Consider the following 16,414-nt stretch of genomic DNA (forward strand, 5'->3'; position numbering starts at 1 on the left):
ATTTATTAAAGAAATTCAGATACTGAGAATTAGTGGCTGATTAACGGATGGGAAAGGGAGAGGGAACGAAAGGGGCGACCCCTGGTCTTTTGGTGCTAAGCGTCTATTCCTCATCCATATTAAAATTCTATTTAACTAAATAAAAATGAACATATTTAGTCTGATACAACTGAATAAAAAGTCTGTAAAATTATATCAACTTCTTAAACTAGGTGTATGTATTTTTTCAATACTACTATTGTTAATAGAAACAACAATAATTTCCTAAAATATTTATTTCAATATACCAAGTTTTATTTAACAATCCACGCACCGTATGGTACTCTAATGTATGTAAACAAAATTTTATTTAATGTACCATAAATCATTTCGTGAAGAGAGGTAGGTCCTTCATACAATACACTCGTAAGTACGAAATTCGAAGCGAATCATTGAAACATTGTATTAAAGATTTAAATCATTCAAAATCAGTTTTATAAATAGAGAAAGTATGAGATACAAATAGGGCCATTCATAATATTCATATTCGAAAATATTGAAACGACATAACAAACTTATTAATACTACAATCATTAAAAATAAAAAAAGGAAGCAATTTATGTTAACAGAGCTTATATAAAAATACAGCAAAATTATTTTAAATCGACTATTAGCTTTATCGACTAATAGCTTATTGTAATATTTAGTAATTTTAAAATTGTGATGTGTGATGTTTAGATATGTGGTGTTTACATAAGTGATGCTTGCATTTGTGATGTTTCCATGTGTGATGTTGGCATTTGTTGTTTGTATGTATGATGTTCGCGTTTGTGATGTTTAGATATGTGATGTTCGGATGTGTATACATATCTGTGTATTTAAAATACACAAATAAATTTAAAAATATCACTAAATTCATCATAGTAAAATAAAAGTAAAAAAAAATATTCTTTATTATTGCAAATGATAATGATAAAATGTAAAAATGTCCACCCGTGCGAAGCTGGGACGGGCCGCTAGTAGATTATAAAGTCTCACTTGTCTTATTTTTTCATAGCACTAATGACAGTCAAACAATGCAGCGCATGACTTGTCTTACAGAATAGTTACAGCTTATGTTGGTATATAAACATTATTTGATAAACAATTGTATATATATGGTAAGGTACCACAAAAATAGATATCTAATTGAAGGCATTAATGTCTAAGATATAGGCTACGCCTAGTTTAGACACAAATATGCTGGGCATAATGTTATATTTTATAAATACTTATACATTAAACTTGGTAATTACTGTAGCCCATAATTGTATAGTTTTATTATCATTAACTCTTATAATCCTTATTAAGACCTCTAGGCTGTCTTTTATAGGATTAAACACTATCGACCGTAGTTGCAGAGTTCTTTAAACGATATTATTTAAATTCCCAACAATATTAAAATAAACTTAAGCAGCATTAAAGTAGAAGTAGACCCTATTTGCGTCAAATACTTTACAATAGAAACTAATTAAGCCCAGTCTTAGATGAAGAAATAGTACAAAACATTATAAATCATAAAAAAATTCATAAACAAAAAAAAAAAACAAGAATTATGTATTTGTAAAAAGAAAAATCTGCAGACTGCAACAAATGATTTCAACTGATATAGTTCATTAAAAATATTGTGATTACGAATAAATAACTAAAGTAATAACGAATCATAAATCTACATTTTCATTTGCTGATATACAAAATTGTAAAAATTTTAAATATTATGTTCAACAATTTGTATTTATTTATTATAAATTTATTACAATTATAATTATCATTTATGTAATCACAAAAATATAAAATAGATCATTATATTATTAAATTAAATTATTATGACCTGTCAATATATATTATGTCTATAAAGAAAAGTGAGAGTAAAAGCTCCCGACCAAAATATTTTTAATCGTATTTCGCAACAAATTGTATAATATCTTTACTGCACAGTAGTGGTATGATGCGTTCCTAAATTATAAAAGAAAATCATATAGATCTTTAGAATTGATGAAATACAATAATAATTAGCTTGATCAACAGAAATGTTTTTCTAATTATTCATGATTCAACATATATTGCGGAAGTATAATCAATATGATAAACTTTAGTCCATATTATTGTTGTATTGGGGTAAAGAGTTGGTTGGTTGGAGTAGGTTAACATTTTTTTTAGCCTTTCACTAACTTCTGACGATCTAATTTACATTTAACCTTTTCTACCGTTCTTTGAATAGTCACCATCTTCTTGAAATATATAATTCATTCACAAATGTTACGATTACTTTATTAAACTAACTTTGAGAATACTACTACTTTTACAAACATGCATTAGGAAAATTTATACATCCATTAGGAAAATTTGATTAATAATAAATATCTCAAACCCCGTAATGCAGTCCTATACAAATGTAAACCCACCCCAGTACCACTCTAAAGAATTTCTGTCCAGAGTTATTTGATGGCTGACAGAAAGAAGATTATAAGACTTCAGAAAAGGAAATTAGATATCATTAACTGTAATCCGTATGTAATCATTGTGAATCTCATATCAACGAGGTAAGTTTTAGTTTGATTAGTTTCGTAAGAATTGCACATACACCAAAATCCAGACATTGCTTGTCTTAAACTGTCTAATCGGACTTCATATAGATTTGAAGTAATCGAAACTAATATTTAGTGGTAATTATAAATTAATCATATTATAAAAAAACCTACAAATCTATTTTGACTGTAGTGTATTTTGTCATTTCGTTTTAATGGAGAATGGAACAAAAGGAAAAGACAAAACACAACAACAGCAAATTTTAAAGAATAGTCGGGTAAATGTATGAGGGGCGTCCTTCACAAAAATTCGTAGATGACTGTGTATATTACGGTTTCAATGTGTGGTGCTGTGCACGTGGCACAGTTGAGCGTGTGCGACGGCGATGTGGTGGCGTCGTGCCAGCGGTGCTGCTAGCGGCGCGCGCCGAACTCGACGGCGTCGTCGTCGGTGATGTCGCCGTGTCGCCACAGGTTCAGGCGCGAGCTTCTAGCGTGTTCCTGAGCCGCACGGTACTCCGCCACTAAACCGGACAGCCTGCTGTCGCGGAGACTTTCCATCAGCACCAAACCCTCCTTGATCAGATTCTATAAATAAATAAATTCATCATTGGTCTCTCCCCTCGAAAAAGCATATTTTAGAGTACTCTTATTATACGATTCGTCATTTTGATACAGAACATTTTGTTTTTACGACATTCTGTGAATGAAAAATTGTGGAAACATATTGTTTTCATTATTGAAAATAATAAAGAACAGTGAGTAGTCCGAGTGATAATAAAAATATCTGTATCAGGAATAGATCTATACATTGTCAGAGCAGGATGCATCAATTCCCGCTACATCATCATCATATCAGCCCTTAACTGTCCATTGCTGAACATAAGCCTCCCACACCGCAGTCAAGCTTTAGAGATGATTCAAGAGGGACGCTGCTGCCTATTCCTCGCAGTCCCTTAATCGATTTTTACGACACCCGCGGGAAAGGAAGGGGTGGGCTATTATATGCTGGGACCACATGGCCATTCTAGCTTGGTTAATACTAATTTAAAATCAAATTACATACATTAATACATTACATAAATAATAACCCCTAAACTTTTCGATATATAAATTGAAATGATTGCATTCTTAAGTTACATAGATGAAGGCAGAATGTCGCCTAGCGTTTTTTAAATAAGCCCAATGTTATCAATGAGATAGTAATTATAAATTTTGAAAAATTCTACAATAAAAGCATTCGCAGCGCATGTGATATTGTACGTACGTAATGGGCGGTAAACGTTTACTATCAGACTAGGCATACACTTGTTTGCCACCTCAGTGACATATAAAAATAAGACTCACCTTTCCAAGATCAAGGTTGGTGTTGGGGTCCACTAGCGTGACGCCGGGCGGTGAACCGCGTGTCTCCACGTTGAGTAACAACTTCTTGTTGAGCGTATCTGCAGAGAAGGCCGCGACAGCTTCTAAACGGTCATCGGGATCCGACGGGAACTTAACGCAGCATAATATATACTCGCTCGCATATGGCGGGTCGGTTTCGGTTCCAGCAGGAAGAGATGCCAATCTACTGCTACTGACTACCTATATGCAAAAAAAGAAAGAACAATTATGTTATAGATAATGCATAATAAATTTTATTATTGCTTTTTTATTATTGCACTGATTGTTTATAAATTCTATAATTTAGACTTGACAACTATTGACAACTGTTATTTGCAAATTGTAAATATGATATTCTAATAATTCTGTAATTATTTATATTCAGGTTGAGGGCAGACATACTAGCTGGCTAGTAGGTCAATTTTTTCTTAGTGGAATAAAATTATCTTATTTCTCACATAAAGACTAGCTGACCCGACTGACGTTTTCCTTACTGCCGCCTCCTAGTGTCTCTCTGTGTGTGTATGCGAACGTGCGTGCGTGTCTGTGTGTGTATGTGTAATCCGGTTTATATGTGATTAGACATTTCAAAATCCGATTTTTACTATTTCTATGATTTAGAATAAGAACAGTTTCTCAGATAGAGCAGTCCCTTAAAAAAAGATGCAAATTATTTACCTTGTATAATTATGCAAAAATGGAATTGTAAAATGAAATTCAGATATAACGTTATCTAAAATCTGTTTTTTCTTGTATTTTTAAATGTACGTTCCTTTATAATTCATTGTGCTATGATTTGAACGTTCATCATATAAATTATTGTATATAGTTTAAAATTTCTCTTTTCGTTTGTCAGTTTCCCCACTTACTTCCTTTAAACCACGCAACAGATATTGAAAATTTCTTATAAAGTCTATGTATTATGTTTCTATAATAAATGTATATTATAGTAAACCGAGAATTTCAAAGCTCTGTAACAATATCGTAAAAACATTTTTGGACGCTTACATTTATTAAAGCTGGCTAAACCTTACGAGATAGATCTAAATAAAGTAATAATAATATGTGTATCTTTAAAAGGTCTACAGGAAAATGTCTATATCCTAGGAATAACACATAGTAATGATTTTTATTTTTTATATATTACTAAAAAATAATTGATTATTCACGAAACTATTTTAGATAATATAGTATTGATCTTCAATGTAGATTGAAATCGTCTTTTATGATCATTAAAATGAAATTTTAATTAATTATCATTCGCTGCGAAACAGATGGTAGGCTGGCATGGGCCGTCGCCATTACGTGGACGCACAATTTTGTTCTTAGGTGATTTTTGTTAAGTCGTATAACCTATAGGTTAACCTAACCGTATGTTGAGGGGGGGAAAGGGATTGTTAGTAATGGAGTCTGAGAATCCCATTGCTAGCAATATACCCAACCAGGACGACCTCCTCGCGATTTCTCCTGGAAACTATCATGGTTAATTCCTGATGAGTTCATCATGATGGGCTAACTGGCCTGTTTTCATTCTCATCTATCACCCTTCACTGATGCTCCGCCAGCGTATCCCGTTAGCGCAGGGGGGGGGGGGGCTACCATACCATTTTCATCCATCAAAAAAAAAACCGTATATTGAGAGGTTCACGAGCTGATGAAATTAAGTGTAGTTCGAGTGATGGCGCATATCCGGAGTAATGTATCGGTTCGTGTGTGCGCCCGTTCGCAAAATTATTGAGTATTTATTTAGTTGGCACAATACTGACCGGATGTGGAATTGGAGAAGTTGTTTTAATTCGCCGAATTTCCTCAATACTCACGGATTTACTGTTACAATTTACAACATTGCAATTTCCAGTAAAACGTATCATATTCAGCGACCATTAATAAATCACAGGGTCAAACATTCAACGTTGCGGGTTTAGTTTTAAGCGTTGAATGTTTTTCACATAAACAAATATGGATATATGTAAACCATTTGTGTGTAATGAAAAACAATAATGTATGCAAAGATATTCTATAGTTATACTTATAAACACCGTTTCATATATTGTATATTCGTGCAAAACTGGGGCGGATTGGTAGTATATAAATAAAAATCAATGTAAGTGCACTTTAAAACGATCACACCTATTTGGCAGATGCTTTTTTTGTCGTGTTTGTAATTGTCAGGACAAGGTTTGTATAAAAGAAAATATTTGAAAAGTTACATGCAAAAATGAAAAATATAGTACTCCCGTGCGAAGCGAGGCAAGCCTAGCTGCTAAATAATAACAAATACAAAACATTTTACCGACATTATTATAGAAAATTGATATAGCAACCGCGAAGTAACTGCGAAGCTTTAGAATGTTATGTATGGCTTCAAATAGGGATAAACCAATTTTAAATTCGTCTGTTCTTTTTCGTTGCATGTTACGCAATAGCTTTGTGAAATTCGAAACAGTTTTAATAACTTTTTGCAATCGATATGACTTATTTATATTATTTATTATTATTATTAGTGAGGATGAAAGCAAGTCAGCCCATCGTGACGAATTCAAGAATAAACCACACCCGACTGACCTGACAGGATATATTGCTAGCAATGGGGCTGCTAGACACGATTAGTAACAATCTCCTTCCCTCCAGAATTAAGGTGTGACGTCTCCGTATCCTGTAATTTCGCTGCCATGTTCCATTCTCCAAATCGAGACCCAAGCAGATAAGTTTGTACAAAATGTCCCTCTCACCGTTTTAATTCCAATGTCACGTCAAGTTTCACTATCATTTAAATATTTTTACGAAATGTTATGCACAATACGAGTACGCACGAATGAAACTTTTAGTAATAATGTAACGTATAAATTCAGGGCGGGTAATTAGTACACTGTAAAATTATTTAATGTTATGTTCGTGAATGTAGTTGTTTTCGATTATTAATTTGTATCTATTACCAATTTAATTATTATTTATGCCAAGAATCTCAAATTACAATTAATTAGTGTCTAAGAATGTATTATATTATGTTACATAATATTATAAGGTAGATGTTTTACACACACATGTTTGAACACACGCCTTTCATAACTTGTAAAATTTATTACTTTGAAAAATGTAACAGCAATGTATTTTTATTCATTTCCCTTGAATGAAATGCATTCTGATTTGAACAAAAGAATTATAAAAACCTGACTACTCAAAAATGCTAAAATTTAAATTTACTTGAATATCAAATATTTTTTTTTTAATTTTCCTTTCTATGTTTCTATTTACATTCGTATATCTCTCATCTGTGCATTATGAATTCAAAATCATTAGCATATGAACCTAATATTTCCAAAGAAATGTAGATTGCTCCCTAAAAATAGTCCTCTATTGTGAATGCATTGATGAACTATTTTACATAAGGGTATCCATCAACAAAAAAGTCGTGGATATCTACGAACATCTCGTTGCAGCAAAATCTATACATATGTAAATAAGGAACTAAACATTGTGTGTTTACAGTCGCTTTGAGTCCTAACGGACCGAGTTGTCGAAACGAAAATATTTTAAGCTATTAACAGTTTGTAATTGTTAGTTACCTACGTTCATGATCAAACGCGTATAATCTATAAGTTATAATTACATACAAACTTCAAATATCAATGCATCAATACGTTTAATAACGTTACCAACTCCATTGGCGTTGATAAGATTATTATCCAGGAGAGGAGTGGGATGGCCGCTTAAAAAGGCGCAGATATATCTTTTCTTGGGTTGGGCACCAGATAAAAAAAAAATATAGGGATTCGAATCCCAATGGATCGAGTTGTTGGAAGCAAAATTTCTCGACCTAGTTTGTAATTGCTTTGACCTGCGTACAAGATTAAATACGTATATGATATAGGGCGCGCAATCAATGTAACTTATAATTACATACAAAGTAAACATATCATCGCATTTAATAACATGACCAATCCCCAGTGTACTAACAACTTAATCTAAAATTATGTGATGCCCACTCACGTGAATGTTAATTAGAACGTGTGGACTTGTCACTTTATTCAAAATTAAGAACATACGAGTGAAATTGAAATAGTTAACAATCACTGAAGGGAGTCTTTTACCAATGTAACTGAACATTGACACGAAAGAGACAACTCAGGAACTGAGTTAGTACGGAAGGCATAATTATTTGTCGATTTTGATTTTTTGATTCATGAAATTTCTATCCTATTATATTCTTTGATATAGGTAGATTCTTAGTTGAAGGATAACTGACGACTTCTAATTTATAATTAAAATAAGAAAATTTATACTAATATGTAAAGCGGACTATACTAATAACACTGCTTGAACGAGCTAATCTCTGGAACTATTAAACGCATTTAAAAAAACATTTTTGCATTTTAATTCATTTATCGACCATGGCCTTAGCCACGGGATGCAGCTAGTATAATTTAAAATAAATGCTGTTATGTTCTTTTACGATTGATGTACGCGAGTACACTAGCTATTCATGAGGTAGGTAATGCGATTGAGCTAATGAACTTCTTATAAGTATAGACTTCGTATCGCTAAATCGTGCAGTATCACAACCAAACGACTTAGTAACGCGTTAAAGATTATTTAACACTTTATCTCAGATAAAAATTGTTATTGTTTAAAGAAGAAATAAAAATTATATTTAAAGAATGATAATAGTTTTAAGGTTAATAAATTGAGATTGATTCCTTTTTTTAATATATAATTACTATGTGGCTTGCAGTTATGCAATGTTTATGTATATGTGAATGTTTATTTAAGTGAATATTTTATTGAATGTAGTGACTAACATAAAAACAAAATGACCTATGATGTCATTTATTGTGAATAATATAAGAGATACACTTACCTCTCTGTTTCCGTAGTCAATGTACAAGATATGGACCATCTTGTCATCTGTAACCTTCTCGACCTTCGCTCTGTACCACTGATCGTCTATTGTAAAGCGTGCTGCACAGATGTTACCTCTCCTCGGCACATAAGAACCAGGCAGAGGAGCATTCGTTTTGAACTCTTGATGAATTTTTTCCATCAATGTCTCCAATTTTGTTCCTAAATCAACACTCTGAGCATAGAAGTTGCCGTCTGAAGTCACTTCAGTAATGATAACTTTCTCGTATTTCAACTGACGATCTTGAACTGGCGCGTTTCTTTCTTTTTCAATTTCCTTTTCTACTTCAACATAATCTTTCCATATACCAATACGCTTCTTGATGGCATTTTCCTCTGCAGTTTTGATCGGCCGAGCATATTCGGATGTTTCCGCTGTATGATGCACGGATGCGAGACCATGTTCAACTAGTGACACTGACAGATTCTCATTGTCTACCCAAAGCCAGCCAATAAATTTGCCAGCTTTATCCATTTCCTCAATTGTTACAACTACATCATGCTGTAGGCATTTATCCTTAGTAAACTGAAGAGCTTCTTCGCCGAAGGGTTCGGCATCCTGCATGCCGCCTCCGCCTATAGCTGGGCGAGCACCCCTTGGACAGTTTATACCAGCAAGCAAAAATGTAACCAGGACGGACTCTTTGGGAATGTATAATCTCATACGTGACCCACTCGCAACAAACTCCACTGTCGCTTCTGTTTTTTGTGCTCGCTTTAAGAATGGGAAGAACTTTTTCGCCATTGCAGAATCTACGCTGGTGTCTTGGATGCGATGAGCAGGAATGTCTTTTTTAGCATGTACGCCAATACCGGCTTTTTGAGCTTTTTGCTCGGCTTCTAATAACTTGTCGTAATGCGAGCTTCTCTGGTCGTTATCGTTTCTGTACTTCACAACTGTTCCATATCCCTTTGCTATTAAGGCCTCTGCAATATTTCTGCATTACATAATGTTTCATTAATATAATAATATAGAAATAAGTCGTAAAATGTTTTGTGTAAGTTTGAGAAAATGTAAAAGTTAGGATTATTACCATTACATAAATTTGAAAGATTTATTTGGTTTGTATGTTGATATTTTATTGGATAATACTTACGTCCCACCAGAAATTACGGTACAGCAAGTTTTCTCTAGGAAGTTGTCCTTGGCCGGTTGGATATAATCTACAGTAACATTTACTTTTTTGCCAACAAGTTTTTTCCTTAGGAATTCCCGAGCTTCAAACATCCATGGTATATCATATAAAGGTTTGAATCCTTTTGGTCTTGGTGATTGCTTGCCTTCATCATCAGCGTTGTTCCTAAAAATTTTGATAATTAAAAAAATAGAATTTTTAAGCCAAAGAGAGACTGAAAAACTGAGACAATAAATGTTATCATAATAGTTTAATTAGTAAGTTTGTATGCAAATATCGTTTACGGGTACTTACTTCTCACGCGGCGGCCTAATGCTGGCAAGGAATATTTTCTTGTGTGCATTATTGGACAGTTTTACGACGAGCGCATCACCATTCACTACCTCCAATACGGTGGCAGTGAACTCCTTGTCTTTCGCTGCTATTATCGGCGCGTTACTAATATAGTTGGTCCAAATACGCAGTTTTGCATCTTTTGCAGCACGTTCAGCTGCCCTCAATTGTGATGCACCTATATTTTATAGTACATATATTTTACTACCACCAATATATGAATGCCTAATACAATATATAAGTGCTATATATAATACAAAGTTGTACAAGTATAATATATAATGTGAAACCTTATACAAGAATAGAAATATTTATAAAACAAAGGTATTTGAATGGAAACTTGTTATGTGTTTTATACAAATATGTGTTTTTTAATTGAAAACAACTAACCAGATTTCATGACGGCAAGAGACCAGTCTACGCATTTAGCGAAACCTTGTCGTAGAAGTGCCTCGGCAATATTGCCTTGGGGGTGAATGATGGTGCCGACAAAGTTTGCATTATTGACTGACTCTAGTATCACTTCTATATCTTTCTGTAATAGCCTTGACTCCACAAAGTATCGGGCTTCATCAGCGTATGCTTCGCTTTCACCATCTTGTTTGATGATAGGGCACTGTAATTTAATTTTATAATAAGTAATCATATTTAAAAAATATTTTGTAATTGCCAACTCAGTGTCTATAGTGATTCTTTAAATATATTAGATTATTAATATGTTAATTAGATATACCACAGATGCACCATAGTCTTATTATAGAAAAATATGTATAATGTATGGCTTTTATTTCTTTTATTATCAAAGCCAGTTTTATTTTAAGAATTAAATGCATTTGGCATGTGTAGCAAAAAAATAATGTTTTTACATTATTATTATTAAAAACAAGCTGAACGTATCTACCATGAAAATATTCCTTAAAGTCACAAACCGAAGGAAACAAAAAAATGCTATTAGAATTATATAATTTAATGTAAGATTTACATTAAATTACATTAAACACTTTAAGGTAAGATTTATATTGAACAAAACATCACTCTCTATTTATTACCGAAATAGACATGAACACCCAACATTTAGGCACGAAACTTTTGGAATTACCTTTCATGATAGACCAGCGATTTGAAGTACAATATGTAATTGTAATTACATTGATATATATTTAATTGTAGTTAAATTGATATCTTAAAATACTTACTCTGATTCCAGAAAGCATCAATGTTATCTGATAGAAGTCAGGTAATAAACAAACCCTGACAGTTGAGCCATCTCGTACATATTCAATTATCGCTTTAATTGGCTGTCCGTTGTGTTTGTTAACAAATTGTTTTGGATTATCTATAGTGGTTTTAATGTCACGAACATGTTCCTAAAGTATATAAACTTTAATATAAACAATGTTTAAAGTAAAATACTAAGGTATATCTTGTAACTGTAATAGGTACTAAATATAATGAATCGAGACTTTGTTATAATTTTAACTATATTTTAGTAGTATTCCGTCATCCTGATATGAGTTAAAAAAAGTTTTACATTATCGTTTATACAACGTAGGCGTACAATGTACGTATACATAACGAACGTCAAGTAAAAGTAGCTTGCTACGCTCTCACGTCAATTTAAAAACAAAGTAAATAATAATATTATAGGTAAATTAAATACAAACGTACGATACTACGCAATGAAAAAAATATAAAATATTGTCTACACTTACTTGCAGATCTGATCCCCAAATACCTTTTCCTTGAGATTTGGCAACATCTTCAATTTCTACTAGTCTTTTAAGCTGCGGTATATTTCTTCCCCCATCTCGTACCTTCACCAGGCCTTCAGCGAGCAATGCTTCAGTTACATTCTCATCTTTAGTGGGGTCTTTGCCAGCCCACACAGAACCATATTCTCTTGTTGCAGAGTTTGGTGGTTTCTCCGCCGTGAATATGACTTCTTTACCAACAAGTTTTTTTCTTAGGAATTCCCGAGCCTCCCACGCGAAAGGCTCATCTTTTGTCTCCACATCACTGTTAAAAATATAATATTTTTTTCTACATCTTGGAATGACTATTATAATTAAACTTACTTTAGGGAAATTTGGCATAGTAACAAATCTTTTGCTTTTCGCAATAGCTAACAATTCTTAATTAATCAATCATTTCTGGAAATAGTACATCTATTTCCAGAAATAAAAGTAAAAGAAATACACTGTGGTGTGTGGTACATAAGAAAAACATTTAAGACTGATATAATTAATAATTACACAATCACAAATATATAACCACACTGTGTCACGTAAACCCATTTGTAGAAATCGCTATGCATCTATCTTCAGGTGGTAATGTCATAAACTTCGCAATAAATATTAAATGTTGAGCTTACTTAATTATATACTTACTTACATAATTTTTGTTTTGAACAAACCATTTTTTAATCTTTATTTAATGTTAGGATAATTTAATAAAGATTGTTTGAATTGACATATTAACTAATCGGTGATGAAATTAATTGCTCTAACTTAAGATTATTACGTGCTGGTGTAGGTCTTGAGGAAAGTTAATTCAGTGTTCAAGAGTCGCAATAATCGTTTATTATTAGGTAGTATATGTGATAGCCAGCCTTGTATAAAAACATGTTAAAATTATTTACTCCCATTCAGAATCAACAATTTTTTAAAATTATATTTAACTAAAAATATTACACATTGATAAGTTATTTAAATATTTTGTTGTTGGTTACAAATTATTACATTACACTTATAACGCGATATTTTTATTATAATATACATAGCATTGCTGTGTGATAATGGCATAGAATGGGTCACCCCTTCCTTTCCCGTGGGTGTCGTAAGAGAGTTTAATGGTAGAGGGATGGACACCAGCATCCTTCTTAAATATTACCAAAACCTAACTGCATTTGCAAAGCATCTTATGAAGGAGGTCTATGTTCAGCAGTGGACAGTTAACAGTTGATATGATAATGATGATACATAGCAAAGTCGTGGATTACAATTATTATTTAAATTATTAAATTTCTATGACAGTAACTGAACTTATGGTTTAAAGTTCGTAATTTACGTGTCAAATGTAAACCTTGTAAATTGGGCTCCCTTTTTCTAAATCAAGCCTCTCATTTGGGGTGTTGTATGTGTAAAAAACTTAAAAACCAAATTTTTTTATACTACTTAGAACGGCAAACAAGCTGATGGCCCACCTGATGGAAAGTGGTAACCATCGCCTATAGACATGAGCAGTACCATAGATATAACAGAGTATACTGTTTTATTCATGATACTATACATATATATATGATGCGTTGCAATTCCTGAGGACTCAGGTGTTATTCCTCTGTAATCTTAAAACACAGCCATGCAAACACAACTGCTTTTTGGTTGAAACACAAATGGGACAGAGGTACCCAAGCAATTGACTTTTTTACAAAGTCTCTCTCTGGTAAATAAAATAAATTGAAAACCTTAAAACAAACAGAAGTGAGCTTAATTTGCTGTAGCTGAATTTTAGATGGTAAATTCCTAGATAAAATGTATTTTGAAAAAGGTGAGAGAATTAATAAAAACAAAATTATATAATATTTTCTAAATGTTCTATTGCAGGATTTCAATTAACAAATAGTTTTGTGTCATTAAGATGTGTAATATAACATTAATGACTAGTAATAAGTATGGAATTCAAATAAAATGAATGGAAATTGAATTAGTTTTCAATTATATAAATATCATATGTATTAGTACATATTTTTAAGATAATTTTGTTACAGTCTGTTAATCTTCAAATCAAAATCCATGGATGAATCAAAAAGATTTTTTTGCAACAGCAGTTAAAATCTATTGTCATAAATTTAAATTATTTAATATAATAGTTAATTAAAAATTAATTTTAACTAATGATAAATCTATGATTTCCATAGAGATAATCATCACATTTCAATTTAATAATGATGAATTTTCATTATATTTTCAATCACTATACTATATAAATTAAAATTTAATAGAAGAATAAACATACTATTATCAATTTGTATAAATTACATATAATATTTTTAATGACTTGTACTATTTATTTTATAAAATAAACTACCACATTACTTCATTACTACAGTTAGATATTCATAACACTGTTATGGTGTAGTAATATACCCCCTATGGGTATAATATGTAATAAATATCAAGAGTCTGATACAAGATGCAAATATGATTTTACAAAAATATTTATTCAATTATATATATATTAATTTTATAATGGTACATGTATATGGGATTTCTAAAAATTATAAAAGAATTTATAAAGTAGTATATTAATTATTAAAAAAAAGGTAAATTATTTATTAATATTTAGAAAATAACAATGGTTTGACGCAATAAAAATCTTTAAAATGGCTTCAATTCGCAAATGCATTACACAACAATCATAACATATCTAAATGAAATGTTCTTACCACACAGAACTACTTTCACCTTTTTGATTCTTTTATTTTTATGTAGTTACGCATTTAGATACCTAGTTTAATAAAATAACTATAAACTTTCATTTAGAAATGTTAATTTTAGATAATTTTAATTTGGTGTGGTGACAGATAAATTTGAAAAATAGTCGAAAAATAACATTTAAAAATATTTATGGAAACAATAGTGATCAGATTCTTGTGGTATTGCATGCTGTACATGCTAGTCAGATACAGATTTTAGACACTCTCAATCTTTTGTCTCAGCACTGAGTAGTCATTAAAAATGTTATTTCATGACTTAAAGTATGCATGAATTTAGAAGTCTCTTTATACAATATGGTACTTACTTGTTGGCAGTCCTTTGACGCGCAAGTTTTGGTGCAGTAATACCTGATAGTGCGATCACTTTCTCAGGAGGGGGGCCACCCTGGGGCTGCTTCCTTATAACAATCGTATCTCCTGATAATACCTGTAAATATCAAATGGTCAAAACGTTGAAATAGTATTATCTGGATCAGAGAGCATTGAAGGCCGATAAGCTGGTCCAAGATACGACCTTATTATGAAGCAGTCAACAGTCCATCTGGCATACACAATTTATTTGCGAAAAATCATTGGATATATTAATAGGTAACTTTATGGAGTTAAAACAAAGTAATTACATGACAATGTGGTCGTTATCGAGTTTAAGTCTTGGTCGCATTGTGGTGCCAACAGGGCAAACTATAAGAAATCGGCACGAGGTATCATTGGTAGTGTTTACTCAATGTAAAAAAAACACAAAATTGTTGTATTACCTGCTTCACTATTCCAATTTTATAAGCAGGGGTGGGTGCTGGAGCACTCATTTTTAATATTAATTTACACTGTTAAGGTGGTAAGAGACCGAGAAGTTAACAATTACTGACGAGTACGAGTGAACAACTAACAAGACTGGCGAAACGTGGCGGGCCGCCGGTGTTTCCACATTTCAAAAGTTCTATAGTATAGGCGTGTTACCAGATGCATGCTGCTGAAATGTGCCAATTAGTATAAAACCTAAAGTCGCTATATATATATATATATCGTGTGTACGTAAATAATAATGAGTGATTGATAAAACGATGAAACAAAAATACAATAAAAAAGCAATTGCTTTAACGTTTGAAAAGAAATCTTCCTACCATGTTTATTTTTTTTGCATTTATAGGTTTTATGCTTGCCGATATGGGGTCTCTATTTCAGTATACGTCTGCTTCAATGGATGTCGGTTCTATAACAGATATAACCAGCCCATTGTCACTTTAGCTTGCAAAATTACTGATTTTTTACAGTAATTTTGATCCTTTGATAGTTTACATCCTTTCGTATTCGATGCTTCAAAGAAAGTTGGGGTTTATATAATAATTCTTTCTACACCGTGCTGATTTTGCTGAATGACTTTCAACTGTAGTCTTGTCGTCAATGATCACTATTTGGCATTATGTGTGCAGGACGCATTGATTACGTCTTCATTTTCATATTTAGATTTTGTGATAGTCTCTATCATAAAATCTAGACAGAGTTTTCCAAAAGCTATACAGCACAGCTGTATTCACCTCCTGAGTTTTCTTTTGAAATTATTTTTACCTAATTGGAGTATTTATTCTATGTAAGTAAATTCAGAAATAACTTCGAGAGCG

The 16,414-nt window shown here is 32.1% G+C and overlaps 1 protein-coding gene across 1 annotated transcript; it reads right to left on the reverse strand.

Annotated features, from left to right (window-relative positions):
• Positions 1-259: 259 nt before the first annotated feature.
• Positions 260-15,715, reverse strand: LOC113516561 (staphylococcal nuclease domain-containing protein 1). Its single transcript, XM_026900985.3, has 10 exons — positions 15,551-15,715; positions 15,101-15,222; positions 12,013-12,316; positions 11,497-11,667; positions 10,691-10,916; positions 10,262-10,478; positions 9,929-10,132; positions 8,791-9,769; positions 3,894-4,133; positions 260-3,134 (listed from the first exon to the last, which is right to left on the reverse strand). The coding sequence occupies exons 1-10, from the start codon at positions 15,599-15,601 to the stop codon at positions 2,961-2,963; spliced, it is 2,688 nt and encodes an 895-aa protein (XP_026756786.2). The 5' UTR covers positions 15,602-15,715; the 3' UTR covers positions 260-2,960.
• Between the last annotated feature and the right edge of the window lie 699 nt (positions 15,716-16,414).

This window comes from Galleria mellonella, unplaced genomic scaffold (genome assembly GCF_026898425.1).
Source record: "Galleria mellonella isolate WM207_F2 unplaced genomic scaffold, CSIRO_AGI_GalMel_v1 utg33, whole genome shotgun sequence".
Lineage (NCBI taxonomy): Eukaryota > Metazoa > Arthropoda > Insecta > Lepidoptera > Pyralidae > Galleria > Galleria mellonella.